Source organism: Notechis scutatus, chromosome 2 (genome assembly GCF_049901735.1).
Source record: "Notechis scutatus isolate UNSWTSFEM ecotype Mainland chromosome 2, rNotScu1.2, whole genome shotgun sequence".
Classification (NCBI taxonomy): domain Eukaryota; kingdom Metazoa; phylum Chordata; class Lepidosauria; order Squamata; family Elapidae; genus Notechis; species Notechis scutatus.
In genome coordinates, this window is record NC_142010.1 from 41066370 (window position 1) to 41084333 (window position 17964).

The window sequence follows — 17964 nt, forward strand, 5'->3', positions numbered from 1 at the left end:
AAAGTTTTATCTCATATAAGATTATTTCATATAAAAGGAATCTAAAGAAAACTCTGGATGCCTTCAAAATCTATTAAGTTACTCCAGGGAGTTCTCATTTAGTAACCATGATTGGAAGGGGCAACTCTTTTGCTGAATGAAGTGTTCACTAAGTGTGAAATCACGTTGTCCCAACTGTGTTCTCCTTTTCCCCATTGCTAGACCCCTTAGACAGCACAGGGATAGCTGGCTTAAAACTGACAAGACCAATCATTTTACACCTTTAGCTTTTATTTTCCTCTAAACCATTCTTCACCCTTTTGAATGCTTACTCTAGCACTGGGATAATTAACAAGAAAGAAAATTATATTTGTTTTTGCATTCATTGGAGAGGAAGGGATTGTAAAAGAGTATGCAGGCACATAATGGGGAATATCCATCGAAAGCAATGTGTTGGGGTTGACAGTCACAAACCACTATGCAAACAGGCTGGTGTAGTCCATACTCTCTGCCTACTTGTTCTCTTCTAATTCCTTCTTATCAAATATCCCTGTTTGGGGTGGGGTGGGGTGGGGATCAAGCACAAGAGAGATTGCCTATAAAACTTGCTTGTTTTTTATGCCTTCATTTCAAGGAGAGAGATTGGAGAAAAAATGGATTAGAAGAGAATAAGCAAGAACAGAATTAAGAGTTCACTAGGCTGTTTGCATATTCATGTTTGTATAAACTCATAGCTACCAGTGCCAGCCCTTTTAATATCTCTAGTGGACCTTCTTCCTCTCTTTTAAGCTCTTCTTATCCAGTCTCTTTCTCTGCAGGGGGAAAAAAAACAAAGGTCAGACACAGGTCAGTTTGTACTGACTATAATAATAATCATATGACTAAGAGATAACACCGTTGTAACTTTGAATAGTCAATGAATGAGACAGTATGTAAGTCAGGACTACCTATAGTATATTATTGTACAGTATACTTATAGAAATACAAATTATGTATAATGTAAAAGTGTTCAATTTTGTCTTGTGTTAAATTGTTTCTAGTACCTATAAATTTTTTTGTCTAAGCATAAAGACATAACAATGAAAATTAGAAGAATATTTCTACATTTATTGTTACAAAGGTAACACGATATACACAACAGTTCCTAATTAGTTGAAAAAAAATTAAACATACTAGAATGAGTGGATAAAATGCACAACATTTTTCCAGACATCCATATTAAAGAAATCAGTCTTGTGGAAGTCTTAAGGAAGATAAGATAAGACTGTGCAATCACAGAGCTGCAGTAGCTAGATCTTGCTATGATCCAATTATTTAAGATATATACTAACTTGAAAAGGATAGGCCATTTTCATCTGATCTCAAACTTTCCCAACTTGATGTAGTTTTTGCTTAGAAAACAAAACCAGGAAATGAAATGTATTCAAACCCCGGGGGAGGGGGGAAATTTCACATATTAATGGTATTTTGAAAGTGAAATTGTCAAGAGGAAGAGGTCTGCATTTTAAAAAAGTCACAATGATCCACAGCTCTAGAAATAATTTCATTTTAATGTATATTCATAGGCAAATATTCCTTTGAAAAAGGTATGGTTTTCAAAGCACAATCAATTTGTGCAACTAGCTTTTTATTTTTCTCTATTGTGTGCAAGCTATTGAAGTCCCAAATATAATGATTGTAACTATAGTTTTTGATAAAATGCAACTTAGGAAAAAAAACATTAAAAAGCAGTCAATAATTCTTTACCTTCTTTAGAAACCGTTTGCAAACACAATAGTAATTTAAAAAAAAAAACATTTCCCAACCAATGCATACACTTATGACTAAATTTGATGTGCCTGACACCAGATTGCGAGTACTTCTGGCATAGCTGCCCAAGAGAGCTTTATCTAAATGAAATGGCAGCAATAACACGTAGACTCATATAGTCAGCATATTACTCCCAACAATCTGGATCCTCCCTCACTCTCTCACTCTCTCTCTCCCATCCTCCCTCCCTCCCTCCCTCCCTCCTATTTCATTTAGTAACAAAATTGCTGGAATGGGCAATGATTGCTAAATGAGGAGAAGGTCTATAGGTTCTTAATATAATGAGATAGACCTGAAAGTATTTTTTCCCATACAGATCAATCTTTTGTTATAAAAGATGTATCTTTAAGGAATTATTTTTAAATGAAATAATCATTCAACGAAACTACGGTATGTGCACAAATACCATTTGTCCAATATGATATATTCTGTATTGCATAACAAAGTAAAGGGAAATTGGAGCCTAATTTAATTTTGTTAGGAGATAGCCATCATTATTATTTGATATTTGAGCCACTGGCAATCTAAAAATCTTAGTTCTTGTCAAACAAATGTGCATATATTCTCCATATATCCAAATCTTACAATGGATTTCTTTTAAACACATTGATTTGGTAGTCTGCTCAGTACTAATAGTTTCCATTTTACATTCATCTTTTTCCAGGATTTTTTATGATTCTCACTAGAGTACCATGCATTGGAATACAGGTAGCCTTTGACTTACAACAGTTTGTTTAGTAACCAATTAAAGTTACAAGGCACTGGGAAAAGTGATTTGTGACCCTTTTTCACACAATCGTTGCAGCATCCTTATAGTCATATAATCCAAATTCAGATGTTTGGCAGATGCTGGTTATTTACGACAGTTGCAGTGTCCTGGGGTCATGTAATAATCTTTTGCAATCTTTTGACAAGCAAATTCAGTTTCACTTTAAAGCCGGGGTTACTAACTTAACACTTTCAGTCATTCACTTAACAACTGTCTCACTTAGCAAGAATTTCTAACTCATTTAGAAATTCTGGACTCAATTGTAGTCATAAAAAATTGAGGAATTGCTATGTATCACTTAAAGAATTCCTTTTGAAGCCTAGTATTGGAAATAAAATTCAAGTTTTTATCTGATACTAAATGAGGCTAAAGATGTATTCTTGAGATAACAAAACTAGGTTTTTTTTATTAGAAAACTATGCTTGAGAAAATTATTGCACAAGCTAGATAGGTCTATCAGTTTAAATATTTTCAAAATGCAACATCTCCATGCAATATCAATATTGTCCTAGTTTTGCCATTATGTCTGCCACAAAAGAAAAGTAGTTGCTAAGGAACAACCATTGAAGGAGATCCATTATAATGAAAATATAGTGCTGATTTGCTAGTTGCAGAGAAGGTATGTCCCCTTATTAAACAAAATGATTTTGAACATAAGTTTGCATTTTGTTTGTACAGGGAGACTTACAGCAGTTCGTTTAGTGACCATTCAAAGTTGCAACGGCACTGAAAAAAGTGACTTATGACCATTTTTTTACAGTTACAACCTTTATTGTATCCCCATGATCATGTGATCAAAATTCAAACACTTGGCAACTGGTTCATACATATGACCATTGCTGTGTCCCAAGGTCATGTGATCACCTTTTACAATCTTTTGACAGGCAACATCAATGGGGAAGACAGATACACTTAACAACTGTGTTTCTAACTTAACTGCAGTGATTCACTTAACAACTGTGGCAAGAAAGGTCATAAATGGGGCAAAATTCACTTAACAAATGTCTCACTTAACACATTTGGGGCTCAGTTGTGGTTGTCAGTTAATTTGGAGAAAAAAATTGTATTTGGACTTTTAGAGAGCACATGAATTTAATTCTACTGAGGGCAATAAAGGTTTGAGGCACATTTTGCCAGCCTCTCCTCAGTGGAAATAAGAATTCTGTCCCCATCTATGAATACCCCCAAATATCAAAAGTATAAATTGAAGGAAATGTTCATACTGAAGGGCTACTTTGCATCTGTTGTTACTGTTCTATGATAACATAGATTTTTTTTTCTAGAAGACAGGCCTTTTTAGATTTGGTTCAGTTTGATTTTTTTTCCCTAGATGCTGAATTAAGTGGCATTCTATATTAGGAAATCATTTTTAAGTGTTTTAATCATTGGTTATTGAGCCATGGTATAAAGCTCCCAGAAATATATTTCCATCTTGCAAAAAAAAAAATCCCTGAAATGATTAGATGACCTGACGTTATTAAATATTAAATATAAAGATGTACAGTGAAAGCACAGCAGGGAAAAAGACTATTATATTTAGAAGATTTTTAATTAGAGAGCACATACAACGACATACTCTACTTCACTTTGAATGAAGTAACTACAGTCTCTCTGGTAATACTGGTGTCTGCCTTTTTCCTAATACAGAAAAAAAGACTTAATTGTAATTCTTTTCTATGATATCTTTCTGTCTCCTCATTCACAACATTATTCACAGCTTTTATCTTGCCACTTGATGTTCAGGCATAATGTCTTCCAATCTCCTAAGTGATTCTGTGATGGTGTGATGGATCACTTATACTGTGAGCCCGTAAATCTGATGGAAAACATCCTTGAGCTCATGTTTTTCAGTGGCTGTTTAAATCATTATTACTACTCAATGCTAGACCAGTTTTCTCTCGCTAGATGCTTGATATGATAAACGTTCATTTGCCATTGTGGACCCTGCAGCTATTGAAGAAAAGTTGATTCATATTACATCAGGGAAAATAAAGAATAGATCTCTTACTAATCACCTAGAAACAAATTATGGAGAAAAGTTTTTCTCCAAACCTCGGCCCCAGAAGCTACCCAACTCATTTATTGCCTCACTACCTTATAACTCTTTAGGAGCTAAGCTACTGTGCAGTCAGCTTCTGAAAAATCAGTTTTGGATAGGAGAAAGGAATGAACAATTTCCCCTTCTCCACCTCAACAAAATTGAATGGAAAAATGCTTCCTATGGGCGTATTAAATAATTGTTAATTTGCGAAACCATAAGGTAAAGGTACTCATCTCCATTACAAAGCTAAAGAACCAGCACTGTCTGAAGATGTCTCCGTGGTCATGTGGCCGGCATGACTAAACACCGAAGGCGCACAGAATGCTGTTTGCTTCCCACTGAGGTGGCCCCTATTTTTCTACTTGCAGTTTTACATGCTTTGGAACTGCTAGGTTGGCAGAAGCTGGGACAAGTGACAGGAGCTTACTCCTTTACATGGCTCTGGGGTTTCAAACCACCAAACTGCTGACCTTTCTGATCAACAAGCTCAGTGTCTTAGCCACTGAACCATCACGTCCTTTGTGAAACCATATTTAGATATAAAAGTGAATAAGATGGCACAATGCAGACATTAACTGGATATGGGAAAAGGATCATATAGAGGTATAGGACTAGTATGCATTTAAAAAGGGAATGTGGAAGATTTAATAATACTAGATGAATCACATCATTTTAATCCTAGGGGTGACTATGGGTTTAGGGTTAAAAAAAATGAAGATGAAGGAAGCTTCATGCCTTTTAAATATGCATCACAAGCATGTAAAAAGGGTCAAGGCTTTAATTCTGTAGTCCATCTACCATTTTGTTTCATTCATTCATTCATAGGTGTTATTTGTCATCTCCTAATCTGTAATTTTATTTGCAAGGATGGAGGCAAAGCACAGAGATATGAATTGCTATTGTGGAGGTGGGGGAATTTCAAGTGGGACTGATGAAAGTTCTGGCTGTATTATTTGATTTGTGATACGCAAGTTCATAAGCAAGTTATTATCATAAGCAACCATGAAGGTCATGAAATTCCTAGGGAACCACATCCAATGTTTACTATCACGGAATTTAACATGTATTTCATAATCACATTGTTTTCCATCCAACATTTAATTGGTGCAAGATTACAACCCTTTTCAGTGATTATTCGGAACACAATGTTCATTGTCCTAGCTGATTTGTCAACCTCTGGAATACCTTTTCAGGAATAGAGAGAATGTACCAAACGAATTAGTTAATGAAAACTGATGTCCTACTTGTTTTATTTATCTCTTTTAACTATGGTTTGGGGATATTCTAAAGGTTAATTATGTAAACTGTTAGGAATCTGTACACCAATTAGTTGAGTTGGCAATATATAAACCAACAATGTATGTTTGTAGCTTTAAGACAAAATCACTGTATTGATTTATACTATATTCCAATTGGTTGATTATATTGCAAATTACCATAAGAGGGAGCTAGAGATCATAGCTTGCTCTCTGTGACATTCTGTTGCTGTCTAAGATTCTCTGTTGTATGTATGCTGTGCTTATACTTTGATATTTTTGTTTACTGTAAATGACAAAGGCAACCAGTAAGAAGACTTTGTAATTGGATATTCTTTGGACTGGTAAAAGTATATGACCTGGACCATTTATTGGACTGTGCTATTTCTTAAAGTAAACTTTAACTCAATTTAGTGTATCTGTGTGTGGCTGAATAAATTATTCATAACTACTCTCATAAACGTTTCTATGTGCATATCCTTGTTACTCAAGGGTTATTCTGTACATATCATAACATAAACCAATAATGATACATTCTAAGAGAATTCAGAATAAATTCAGCATTTATTTCAAGACAATTTGATGGCAGTTTTCACTAATTCTGAGTTCTCTGTTATCTTTCAGCTGTCGGTCCAGATTTCTCCAAAAACTTCTTAAAAAAAATAACTTTTGTTAAAGTTGGTAGTGATGCAACCATTGAATGTAAGCCTAAAGCTTCTCCAAGGCCAACTTTTACTTGGAAGAAAGGAAAAGAGATCATAAAGGAAAGTGAGAGGTAATGTATGAAAATACAACTTCTGTTGCTATTGAGTTTTGTGTGACTTTAAAAAAATGTAATCAGGAACAACTTCTAGATAAACAACTTCTAGATAAAACAAACAAACTTACACATAGTATGTGTTTCATTCTTCAGGGTTTGTTTTTTTTTGAAGATCACTTTTTATTTGAAATCTTTTCATAAATTATCAGAATGCAATCTCTCTGGAACTTTGCAGCTACTCGTCATTATTATTCAGCTTTCTAAAATTAATTATTGAGTAACATATTATAAAGAAATGATTGGCAGCTGTAAAGTCCTGCAATCGTACTCCAAAATCAATCAAAATCTTTCAGATAATTATTTATAATGTGCACAAAGAAGTAAATAGACTAGATATATTTATTAATTTGTTCAAGTAAATGTTTCTTAAAGGGATTTATTTTTCTCCCAGGACCACTGTTCACTTTAAAAAAACTATGGAAGAATCCAAAAGAACTTTTGTTTGTTTGGAACTATATTAATTGAAATTTAGAGTATCAAAATTGATGTTGACAGGTCCAAAAGATCAGGTCCATAGGTGAAGGTCCAATTAAATTGATTTATACCTATCCACAGGAATATTTTCAATTAAAGGTTAGCACCTTCTAGGAGTTAGATAAGGTTCAACAGAATTTTGTTTTGGGGAGGATTGGACTAAGCTCATTTGTGGCTACATTGAGATTCTAGGCTGATCCCTCTTTTAACTCCACTCCTAGGTTCTGCCAATCCTTACCCTATAGATGCATCCACTCCCAATATTGCTTCTTACGATTGTTTGATAGGATTTTAATATTTTATTATTTTTCAAAATAGGCTGCCAATTAATTGTAATTTCATGAAACTTTGAGAAAGTCTTGGAGGACTCACAGGGGTTTAGGACCACAATTTAATAAACAATGAACTAAATAATGCCAAAAATACTGTACCCTCAACATGTTTCATAACTACCCTGGAAAGCAGCTATTTCTATTCATGTTTCATATAATATGTACATTTATTTCATAAATTGTGCCTACCTGAGATACTGCTTCAGGAATTCTAGGACTTGCCAAACCATGTTATATATATTAATATATTATAATAATAATAACGAATTAAAAATATTACATGTAAATCTGACACCCAATTTAAACATTGAAAAACAAGATGTTTTCCCAATCTATGTAGTTTTTAGGAAAACAAATAATAGATCTTTAATAGCACCACTTTTATTTAGGAATAATAGTCACGATGGTCACAATCATGTAGGCAAAGTTGTACAACTATTATTAATAGATTAATGATCTCACTATTCCATTCCACTGAACAGCCAGATGAGATAAATTTGTGCATTAATTATTTAATGAGCCATGGATAATTAAATGTATACTCGGTCTTCAATCTAAAAAGTTTTAAAAATGTTAAAAAACTTAGTGAAAGATAAACATCTGCACAGATTTTCTAAATGCAAAGTGTATTGAGGTCAAATAAATGGAGAGGGAGCCATATATTAGCCTATCTGATGATGTGTCTTGATTCAAAAATGGTTGCCCTGTGATGCACATAGATAAAACTTTTAAAACTTAAGCAAAACTGAAGTTGATAAGGCTTTACCAAAACAGAATATCCTTGTGGAATTGTTGGGAAAATATAACTAAGCTGTAATAGAAATATTAAAACAACAGATGAAAATATTCCCCTTAAAGGGCTAAAAAAATTATTCCTATCATCCTCAAACCAATGCTGTTTTCCTTTTTAAGTGAGTAATTCTTAAACTATTATAAGAAATTATGTTACTTGAATAAGATATTTTAAAAGTTTCTTTCAATACCAAAAGCTCTTTTAATATTCAGTTCTGAAAAAAAGGATTGAAAATATATTTCAATATATTTCAAACCATGTACTCATGGTTGTGCAAGTTAATTTTGAAAAGGCATCCATGCAAAACGGAGAAAAAAGGCTGTTGTGCATTGTGCTTTAATTCTAGGAGGTCCTAGAGATGTACAGAATTTCATTATTCGATGAAAACACCTAAGTGATTTGCCTGTAATATTTGCAGCAGAGTGTCATATTTGAACTGAGTGTCTAGACAAAGTAATAACATTAATTTTATGGCGCATCTAGGTCTTCTTTTCTAGAAGCTGCCAAAGATAGCAAAGTAGAATCATGTCTGATCAATACTTTCTCAAGATGCAGATATTATCTTGCATAGATAGATAGATGATAGATAGAGATGGATGGATGGATGGATGATTTTAGATTTTGGATTACTTTCATCAAGTAGAATTACTGTTTCTTGTAAAATAGCTAAAGGTATCTCTTAATGGTACTTGAAAGCTATACTTTTGCATGAAGTATTTTTCCCTAGAGTACAGTTACACAATTGTACTCATTAAAGATACTTCATCACCATAATAATGGCAATCATCTCTTGGAGAAGTAAGTGCCATAAATACTGCAGAAAATAAATTATTTAATGCTATGAAACAGATTTACATATATTATAATTCAGAACTTTGGTTCAAGAAATAAAGAGTAATTATTCATAAGCATTCATTTAGATCTTAGTCTCAGTTGCTGGATGTTTAGCCTGTACTTTCTTCATTTTCTCAGTAATTTCATTAGGTATTATATAATACAAGTAAAACTTATAAAAAGATAAAAATAGAAAAGAAAAAAAATAAATCTTCCCCTTCAGCCCCACTAACATTAAGACCATATCACTAACTCTTAAAATAAAAGCAAACATTTCTTCATTCCCTATCTTCCCCAGTTTCTATAAACCCATCCTCTAAAACCCCACCCCTCCTTTTTTATATTATGCAAATAAAACTTATACAGCTACAAAATAAAGAGATACATTAAAGAAACTTTCCAAAGCCAACAGCTATCATCCTCTTGCTGTATAACCCCCCCCCAAAAAATACAAATCTTTAAACTTATACAGTGCTTAAATCTTTAAACTGTATTTTTAAAAAAAGGATTGGAAGACATTCAACCTAGTGAATTCAATAAAATTTGCCAGTGTTAAGGTTCTTAAAGTTTAAACAAAGCCAGAAAATAAAAACTTAAATCCAAAGTGATTAATCTCCTTATGCTGCGTCACCTGTAAAGTCATGGAATCAATTATTAACCAATCCATCATCCTCCACTTAGAGACAAACAACCTACTCTCCAATAAACAATTTGGTTTAAAAAAAAACAACTATCCTGTAATCTGCAACTCTTACACTGCAAAAACATATGGACGACACAACTCGATCAGGGCAAAGCAATAGATGCAATCTACATAGACTTCTGTAAAGCCTTTGATTCAGTGGTACACGACAAACTACTCCTAAAAATAAAATCCTATGGTATCTCTGGACAACTGCATAACTGGATAGAAGCATTCCTGGCAAACAGACAACAAATGGTCAAAATTGGGAGCGTCCTATCAAATTCTGTACCTGTCAATAGTGGTGTCCCCCAAGGCAGTGTTCTAGGACCAACTCTCTTCATACTCTACATAAATGACCTCTGTGATCATATTAAGAGCAATTGCGTTCTTTTCGCTGATGATGTAAAGCTGTTCAATACCACAGACAATACTGATACCCTACAAAAAGATCTTGACTATGTATCAGAATGGTCAAACAAATGGCAACTTCAAATCTCAACAAATAAATGCTCTGTCTTACATATTGGCAAAAAAAAAATCAGAAAATAAAATACAAGCTGAATAGTCAAGATCTTGTTGATGACCCAAGCTCTAAAGGACCTTGGAATACTCACCTCTAATGATCTAAGTGCTAGAGCCCACTGCAACTACATAGCCAAAAAGGCATTAAGAGTTGTTAACCTAATCCTACGTAGCTTTTTCTCTGGTAATATCACACTACTAACCAGAGCATACAAAACATTTGCTAGACCAATACTCGAATACAGTTCATCAGTCTGGAACCCACATTACGTATCTGATATTAGCACAATTGAGAAAGTCCAGAAATATTTCACAAGAAGAGTTCTCCACTCCTCTACTCGTTGTAGAATACCTTATGCCACCAGACTTGAAATTCTAGAACTAGAAAACCTTGAATTACGCCGCCTTCGGTCTGATTTAAGCATGGTATATAAAATCATACATTGCAATGTCCTACCTGTCAATGAATACTTCAGCTTCAACCATAACAACACAAGAGCACACAATAGATACAAACTCAAAGTTAACCGCACCAAACTTAATTGCAGGAAATACGACTTCAGCAACAGAGTGGTCAATGTCTGGAATACTCTACCCGACTCTGTAGTTTCTTCCCCAAACCCCAAAAACTTTAACCTTAGACTGTCTACTATTGACCTCACCCCTTTCCTAAGAGGTCTGTAGGGGGCGTGCATAAGCGCACCAACGTGCCTACCGTCCCTGTCCTATTGTTTCTCTTATTCTTCTTTTATTTTTCTTATATGTACCCATTTCATGTATTCACAACTATGTATACACTTATACTTATTATCTTGTAAACAATTGGCAAATCAAATAAATAAATAAATAAATAAATAAATAAATAAATAAATAAATAAATAAATAAATAAATAAATAAATAAGAAATGAGCCAGTTAGTCTTAAGAGTTCAGTCGATATTAGCAGCTATGAGCACAATGGAAACCTGCAACTCTCAGCCAATCGTAAGCTAACCATAAAACAAGTTTGACTTAGTTTATTATTTTTCTTTCAACTTTCTAGTCTTTCATCTTTCCAAATACTCAGGTACTGTTAAAATGTTTTAAAATCTAAACTAGAGGTAATGTCAGTTTCTTTATATACTTAACAATATTTTATACTACCCCAATCAAATCTGAATGGTTAAAAGTAAAGTCATTGTTACCTTCTATAAAACTTAAGACCCACTGGCTGATATTAATTGGCTAAACTGCTTAGTTACTATCAGTTCAGATCAAGTATTGCCTTATAATTGAGTATTATAAAAATAATATAATGTAATGTAACATAATTATATGAAAAGTAATACTGGAAACCCCTGTTCTAACCAATTCTGTTTCAGACAAAAGATCATTGTACAATGCAGATGAGTGAAAAAAAAAGTCTTTATTTTCAGACTACCTCATTATGTGTTATTTGATGCTAAATCTTTTCTCATTGTTGTGATTTATTTCTTTTCTCCAGATATAACTTAGTTTTCACTGAGCCCAAGAGTTTACCATTAATTATCCCCTTTCCTGTCAAAATCATTGTGCCATTTTTCTAAAGCAAGAAGTATTTTAAACACACAAAGAATCTGATGTGGCTTTCTATTTTAACAAAATATATTCTCTGTAATAAATTTTTTTTTTCACATCATTGTTCTTTTGCTCCTTTATAGTTAATAATCTTGCGATCTTCGTCTTGCACATAATGTGGTGTTTTTTTTAATTCTTTCTTACAATTAAAGATAATAGAATTATCAGACTGATGATACAACCAGGTTTTCAGGGGCTTCTGGAAAAATTCAAAGGGCTGAAGCAAATCACACTTTGGGAATGAAGATATTGCATAAAGGCCACAGCATAGAAGGCCTTCCTGCTGAGACTAACCAACTGTAGCTTCATAGCAGATAGGATTGAGTAGCATGTCTCTTCTGCTGGATCTGATGGTCTTTCTTTCTTTCTTTCTTTCTTTCTTTCTTTCTTTCTTTCTTTCTTTCTTTCTTTCTTTCTTTCTTTCTTTCTTTCTTTCTTTCTTTCTTTCTTTCTTTCTTTCTTTCTTTCTTTCTTCTTTCTTCCCTTCCTTCCTTCCTTCCTTCCTTCCTTCCTTCCTTCCTTCCTTCCTTCCTTCCTTCTTCCTTCTTCCTCTTTCTTTCTTTCTTTCTTTCTTTCTTTCTTTCTTTCTTTCTTTCTTTCTTTTTCTTTCTTTCTGGCATGGTTTTTATATTTTTATATTTTTGTATTTTTCCACAGATATTAAGTGATATTAAGTTAGTAACACGTTTGTTAAGTGAATTGGGCTTCCACATTGACTTTGCTTGTCACAAGGTTGCAAAAAGTGATCACATGACCCTGGAACACTGCAACCATCATAAATACACACCTGTTGCCAAGCATCCAAATTTTGATTAGTTGTCCATAGAGATGCTGCAAATGTCATAAGTGTGAAAAACACAACCGCACTTTTTTAGTGCCGTTGTAACTTCAGTCATTAAACAAATGGTGGTAAGTTGAGGACTACCTATATATACAGTATTATATATGTTTATTACATAATATTGTATAATGCAATATATAGTAATTGTTTTATGTTATATATCTTATACTTTGGAATATAATATACTAGCTCTATACCTGTGCTTCGCTACAGAACTATGTGATCGGGCTTAGTTTTGGGGGACAAAAAGATTTGAGGGCTGTTTGGAAACTGAAACATGGAAACTGAAACAGTATTTGCTGTGTGAGTAAAAAGGAGACAGCAAGGAGCCTGGGCATAGCTTAGCTCAACTGTTCTGTACTAAAGCTGGTTGCTGCCATGAAACTCCTATCCTCTGCTTGTGTTTTGCATTTGGAACAGATTTTTTTTCAGGTGGGGTGGGGAAGTAGAACTCCTTAGAATCAGAGCGTGTTAATAATATAGGAAATACTAATGCTCTGATGGTCATTTAGAAAAATCCTTTCTTAGTGAGCACCTAGAAGCCAAAATTTCAAGTTTGTAGGCTTTACGGTTGTGGAGATTTTGTGATGATATCTGAGTAGTATTTCGTGTGTGTGTGTGTGTGTGTGTGTGCGTATATATATATATATATATATATATATATATATATATATATATATATATATATATATATATATATATATATATATATGGCATTCAGCTTTGTTCGGGTATTTTCCCACGTCATTGTAGTTGTGCTTTTAAAGTTGTAGCACGTTTCGGCAGAATCTCATCTGCCATCATCAGGCTTCTGTATATGTATATACACTATACAGAAGCCTGATGATGGCAGATGAGATTCTGCCGAAATGTTGCTACAACTCTAAAAGCACAACTACAATGACATGGGAAAATACCCGAACAAAGCTGAATGCCATACATGTAAGTACCCGCGAAAACTTAAGAAATATATATATATCTATATCTATATACACAATACAGTATATACACAATACAGAAGCCTGATGATGGCAGATGAGATTCTGCTGAAACGTTGCTACAACTTTAAAAGCACCACTACTATGACGTGGGAAAATACCCGAACAAAGCTGAAGGCCATATAATTTACCCCCAGGTAAATTGTGTTTGAGACCCCTGCTATAGATAGATAGATAGATAGATATAGATATAGATAGATATATAGATATTGTGTGTGTGTGTGTAGAGAGAGAGAGAGAGAGATTTAATATATATAATATATTTAATATAATATATTATATAATATTTTATACACTGGAATATATTTTTGTTGGGATGGTTTTTGTATTCTCAGATGTGGAAATCGTCAGATGACAGGAAAACATGGTATTTCTTACATGTCCTTTATATTTGAAGTCTATAGCAATGAAGATGATTGCAAATTGAGTTTCAAACTACTTTGAAGGGATTTGGGATAGTGAGAATGGGAATAATGCTTCCATCTGCATCATTCAAAGTGGTAATAAATGAAGAATAATAAAAGAATAGCTAGGTTGACTGTTTTGATTTTATTGGAGTTCTTTACATGCTATTTTTACCCTCCCTTTTCCCCTTACACTCTGTTTTATGTTTAGAGACTTGCTTCATACTTTAATGATAATATTTGTCATTGAGATTTTTTTCCACCTGGCAAAAAAAATGGCCTCACTTTATTTTAGGTTGACACATAGTTTATATATTTCTAGGCTGGAAGGTCCAAAACACGTTTCTTTATATTTTCCTACAATTAAAAATAATAAATTGTTGATACATTTTTACAGCTGGATAGAATAGAATTATAACGAGGCAGGCTACCCTAGTGATCTATACTGGTTGTAAGTATGATATGTTATGCTCAGGGCAATTTAGATAAGGCTCACAGTAAAATGATGGGAAAACTTTATTTTTGTTTTGTTTACCCTCTTTTGAATTTTTAAAATCCAGGATGGGGGAAGGATGGCTTTGTAGTCTATAGAGATTATCAGTGATTCAAATCATGGTTGTCCCACAGGTGGTTTTTCAGGAGGCAACTGGACTTTCTTGTTTGTTCTTTTGAAGATGTTCCACTTCTCATCCAATGGCTGGCTTTGTAGTTGTTGCTGAATGGCACATCCCAGATTCACTTGCAATTATTAGGTGGATTGGCTAGAAAATGGAAAGTTCAGCAACATCTAAAAGGCCACATCTTTCATTTCCATATATTAACATATAATGCAAAGTTCAAATTAATGTTGGAATATAAGATTCACACAAGGGATTTTCTTCTCTTAAAACATAAGGCTTTGTCACTGATAAATGCAAGGACTAGGAACAGGTTCACCATGTTTAATTTCTGCATACAAGAATCTGAAGAGCTAAAGCAAGATATGAAAACCAAATCCTATCTCCCCATGGGGAAAAAATCAGGTATCAGAAAGAAAAAGATCTAGGTTTCCAGTGTAAGCTGTTCTGATAACCAAGGAAACATGGAGGATGGATGCCCCGAGCAAGTAGAAGTTGAATGCAGGCTTCTGATTTCAAACAAGGAAGGTCAAGGAAGGTATCTCCAGTGAAAGTGTTATTAAAGAAAGGAATATAAGAACAAAAGGAAAATCAGAGCACAGTTTAGGAGCAGAGAAAACATAGGTTAATATACAACAAAGGTAGGAAGAGTCAAGAAAAGACAAAGCTTTTAAAACAATAAGGTTCATTCTTTCAATCATTTGCAAATGAGATTACATAATGATAGAAATATTTGTAGAGGGAGAAGACAATCGTGACCTAACTTCAGTAGAAACTGAGGTAAAAAAAGCTGTAAATTGACTGTCAAAGAGAAAATAGATGACATGTTGATTGATAAGAGACAAGTAAAGTCATAATAGACTATGTCAACAAGATTTGCTTAGACTATTAAGCAAATGTATGTGCCCAGAATTTGGGATAATTAAGTAAATATTTGGAAGATAATGTGCATTTAATAGAAGCTTTACACTAATTACTCAAGGAAGCTATGTTTTGATTAAGATGGTATAAAGCCAGAGCCCCAGGGGAGAGGAGTGTAAAATGTTATACAAACTTACACTTAGTTAAGAAAGAGAGGAGGTAAGATAGATGGTATAAGTGGTTAATGAAAAGGACCAGAAAATACTAGAAAATTTACATTTTCTTCATACATTATAATAAAGTCCTTATTTTGTAGATCATGCCAAATGCATAACATATTAAATCTAATGGGAATGACAGAACACTTCATTGTTCTAATATGGAAGTTTTAGAAGGATAAAAAGTTATTCTAATAATTATAATAGTAGTCTGAAGAGAGAAAGAAGTGAGACAAAACAGATATTGTCCCAGATTTTCAAATGTGTACAGTAAATATATAAAAAGAATGGCAGGGTGAGTAGAAATGAAATGAAACCTGAAGCAAAACTGAAAATTGAAACACTTACATTTGAGAAATGTAGATAAGACCACTTTGTTGATTGGATGAAGAAAAATCTAGACCACTTATGAACATAAAAATGAAAAATAAAAATTCTGAATTAATGTTCAATAATTAAAAGACAAATAGTGGAAATCTGCATGCTTAGTAAATTTACAGTTGATGGTAAAAATGTCAATAGACAAAAGTTTTGTGGATTTAGGAAGAAATAAAGATAGACAGTGGGCTGGTGAAATAAAGAAGAGGCTAATAGGAGGAAGGGAATATGAACATGATAGATAAAAACATTTAATTGACAATAAAAATCAGAGAGCGTTTTTTTTTAAATGATAATGACCAGTTATGAAATCTGGACAGAAATATATATTTGGAGTTGGTTAATAAATGAACCATTATGTTAGTTATGGACTAATTAAGAACAGAGCATTGTAACATTAACTCATGAGAAGACACCTGAGCAATAATTTATAATCAGCTTCTACAGACCTAATTTATTTTATTTTCATTTGTATACTGAACAAATTTAATAAGTCTGTTCTTTCTGTTTTTAGCATTAATTTATTTTCTTTTGGAATTTCTTTTCAGATTAACTTTATTAGCATATGAGAACATTGTCTTCTTAGACAATCTGCATGTATTTTCACACTTAGATCTGACTTCAGTAATCTTGTAAATATATGAAAATTATTAATACATCTTTCTCTTGGCTTTCTCAAAAATGTCATCTAGTTTATGTTTACCTTGAAAATATGAAATTAAACTACAAGGAAAAATTAAGTGGAGAACAAATGTTGCTTTCTAGTATACACATATTAATAAAAGCTAGTACAAAGCATTTCTTTATGCAAAATAATATTGTAAAAAAACAATGACTTTTTCACTAGAACAAATCATCCCTTTTATTTTATAGGAAATATTAGCCTTTATAACCTGACAAAAATCTAGTTCATGTCTATCTCAAACCTGCGTATAGGATTCCTGGTGAGAATACAAGAAATACATTTCCAACAGCAATTTGCTTTTTTGAATGAAGTACATTTAACATTCCACATCATTAATATTAAGAATTAGGTATGAACTAGAGAGATGAAAAAAATCTAATTGCTCATTTTTCATAAGCAATAGGCTAAATGAAGCTCAGTGTGATTGGCAATTATAAAGACCTCCTGAAGTTTCATTTTATTACAACCTTGTCCTTCTCCTGGGACCAAAGTATATTCCCCAAGCCACCTTCCTCCTAATCATAGTAGAATCTGTTCACCTTTGAGTTTTCTAAGCAATTTATCTCTTACAAAATTGAATTGTTCTTCCAAGTAATTGCAATTCACAGTTGCTAATTATACCAGGAGTTTGTCCATTGCAATTGTCATTCAAAAGTGGTCTAAGTGATAATAGATTTCCATGTCAGGTTTTGGAATCCTATGTTAGAATGCATGCTTTTTGAAATGGAGGGGAGCAGTTCTTTTTATTTTATTTATTTTTAGATCTGGTATAGATTTGATCGTTAGGGTATGTGTGTGTGTGTGTGTGAGAGAGAGAGAGAGAGAGAGAAACTAACAATTTGTGTGTTTATTGTAGGATTTTACACCATGTTCAATACATTTGTTTGCTTCAGTCCAGGATATCAGAGTTGAAACAAAACTGTATTTGTAAATCTCTTCTATTATCTTTTCCACATAAATGATGATATATCAGCTACAAAGAAATGTCAGGGTACCTATATATACCTGGGAGTAAGCTACATTAAATTTAATAGAATGAACTTATATTTTGTT

The 17964-nt window shown here is 33.1% G+C and overlaps 1 protein-coding gene across 5 annotated transcripts in view; it reads left to right on the forward strand.

Annotated features, from left to right (window-relative positions):
• LOC113418127 (contactin-4-like) overlaps nucleotides 1–17964 on the forward strand; it is a 356259-nt gene that overhangs the window by 237851 nt on the left and 100444 nt on the right. For all 5 annotated transcript variants that reach the window (XM_087954600.1, XM_087954599.1, XM_087954602.1 and 2 more), the window contains exon 11: nucleotides 6479–6629. In XM_087954600.1, coding sequence (XP_087810726.1) covers nucleotides 6479–6629 — 151 coding nt within the window. The remainder of the gene's footprint in view (nucleotides 1–6478; nucleotides 6630–17964) is intronic.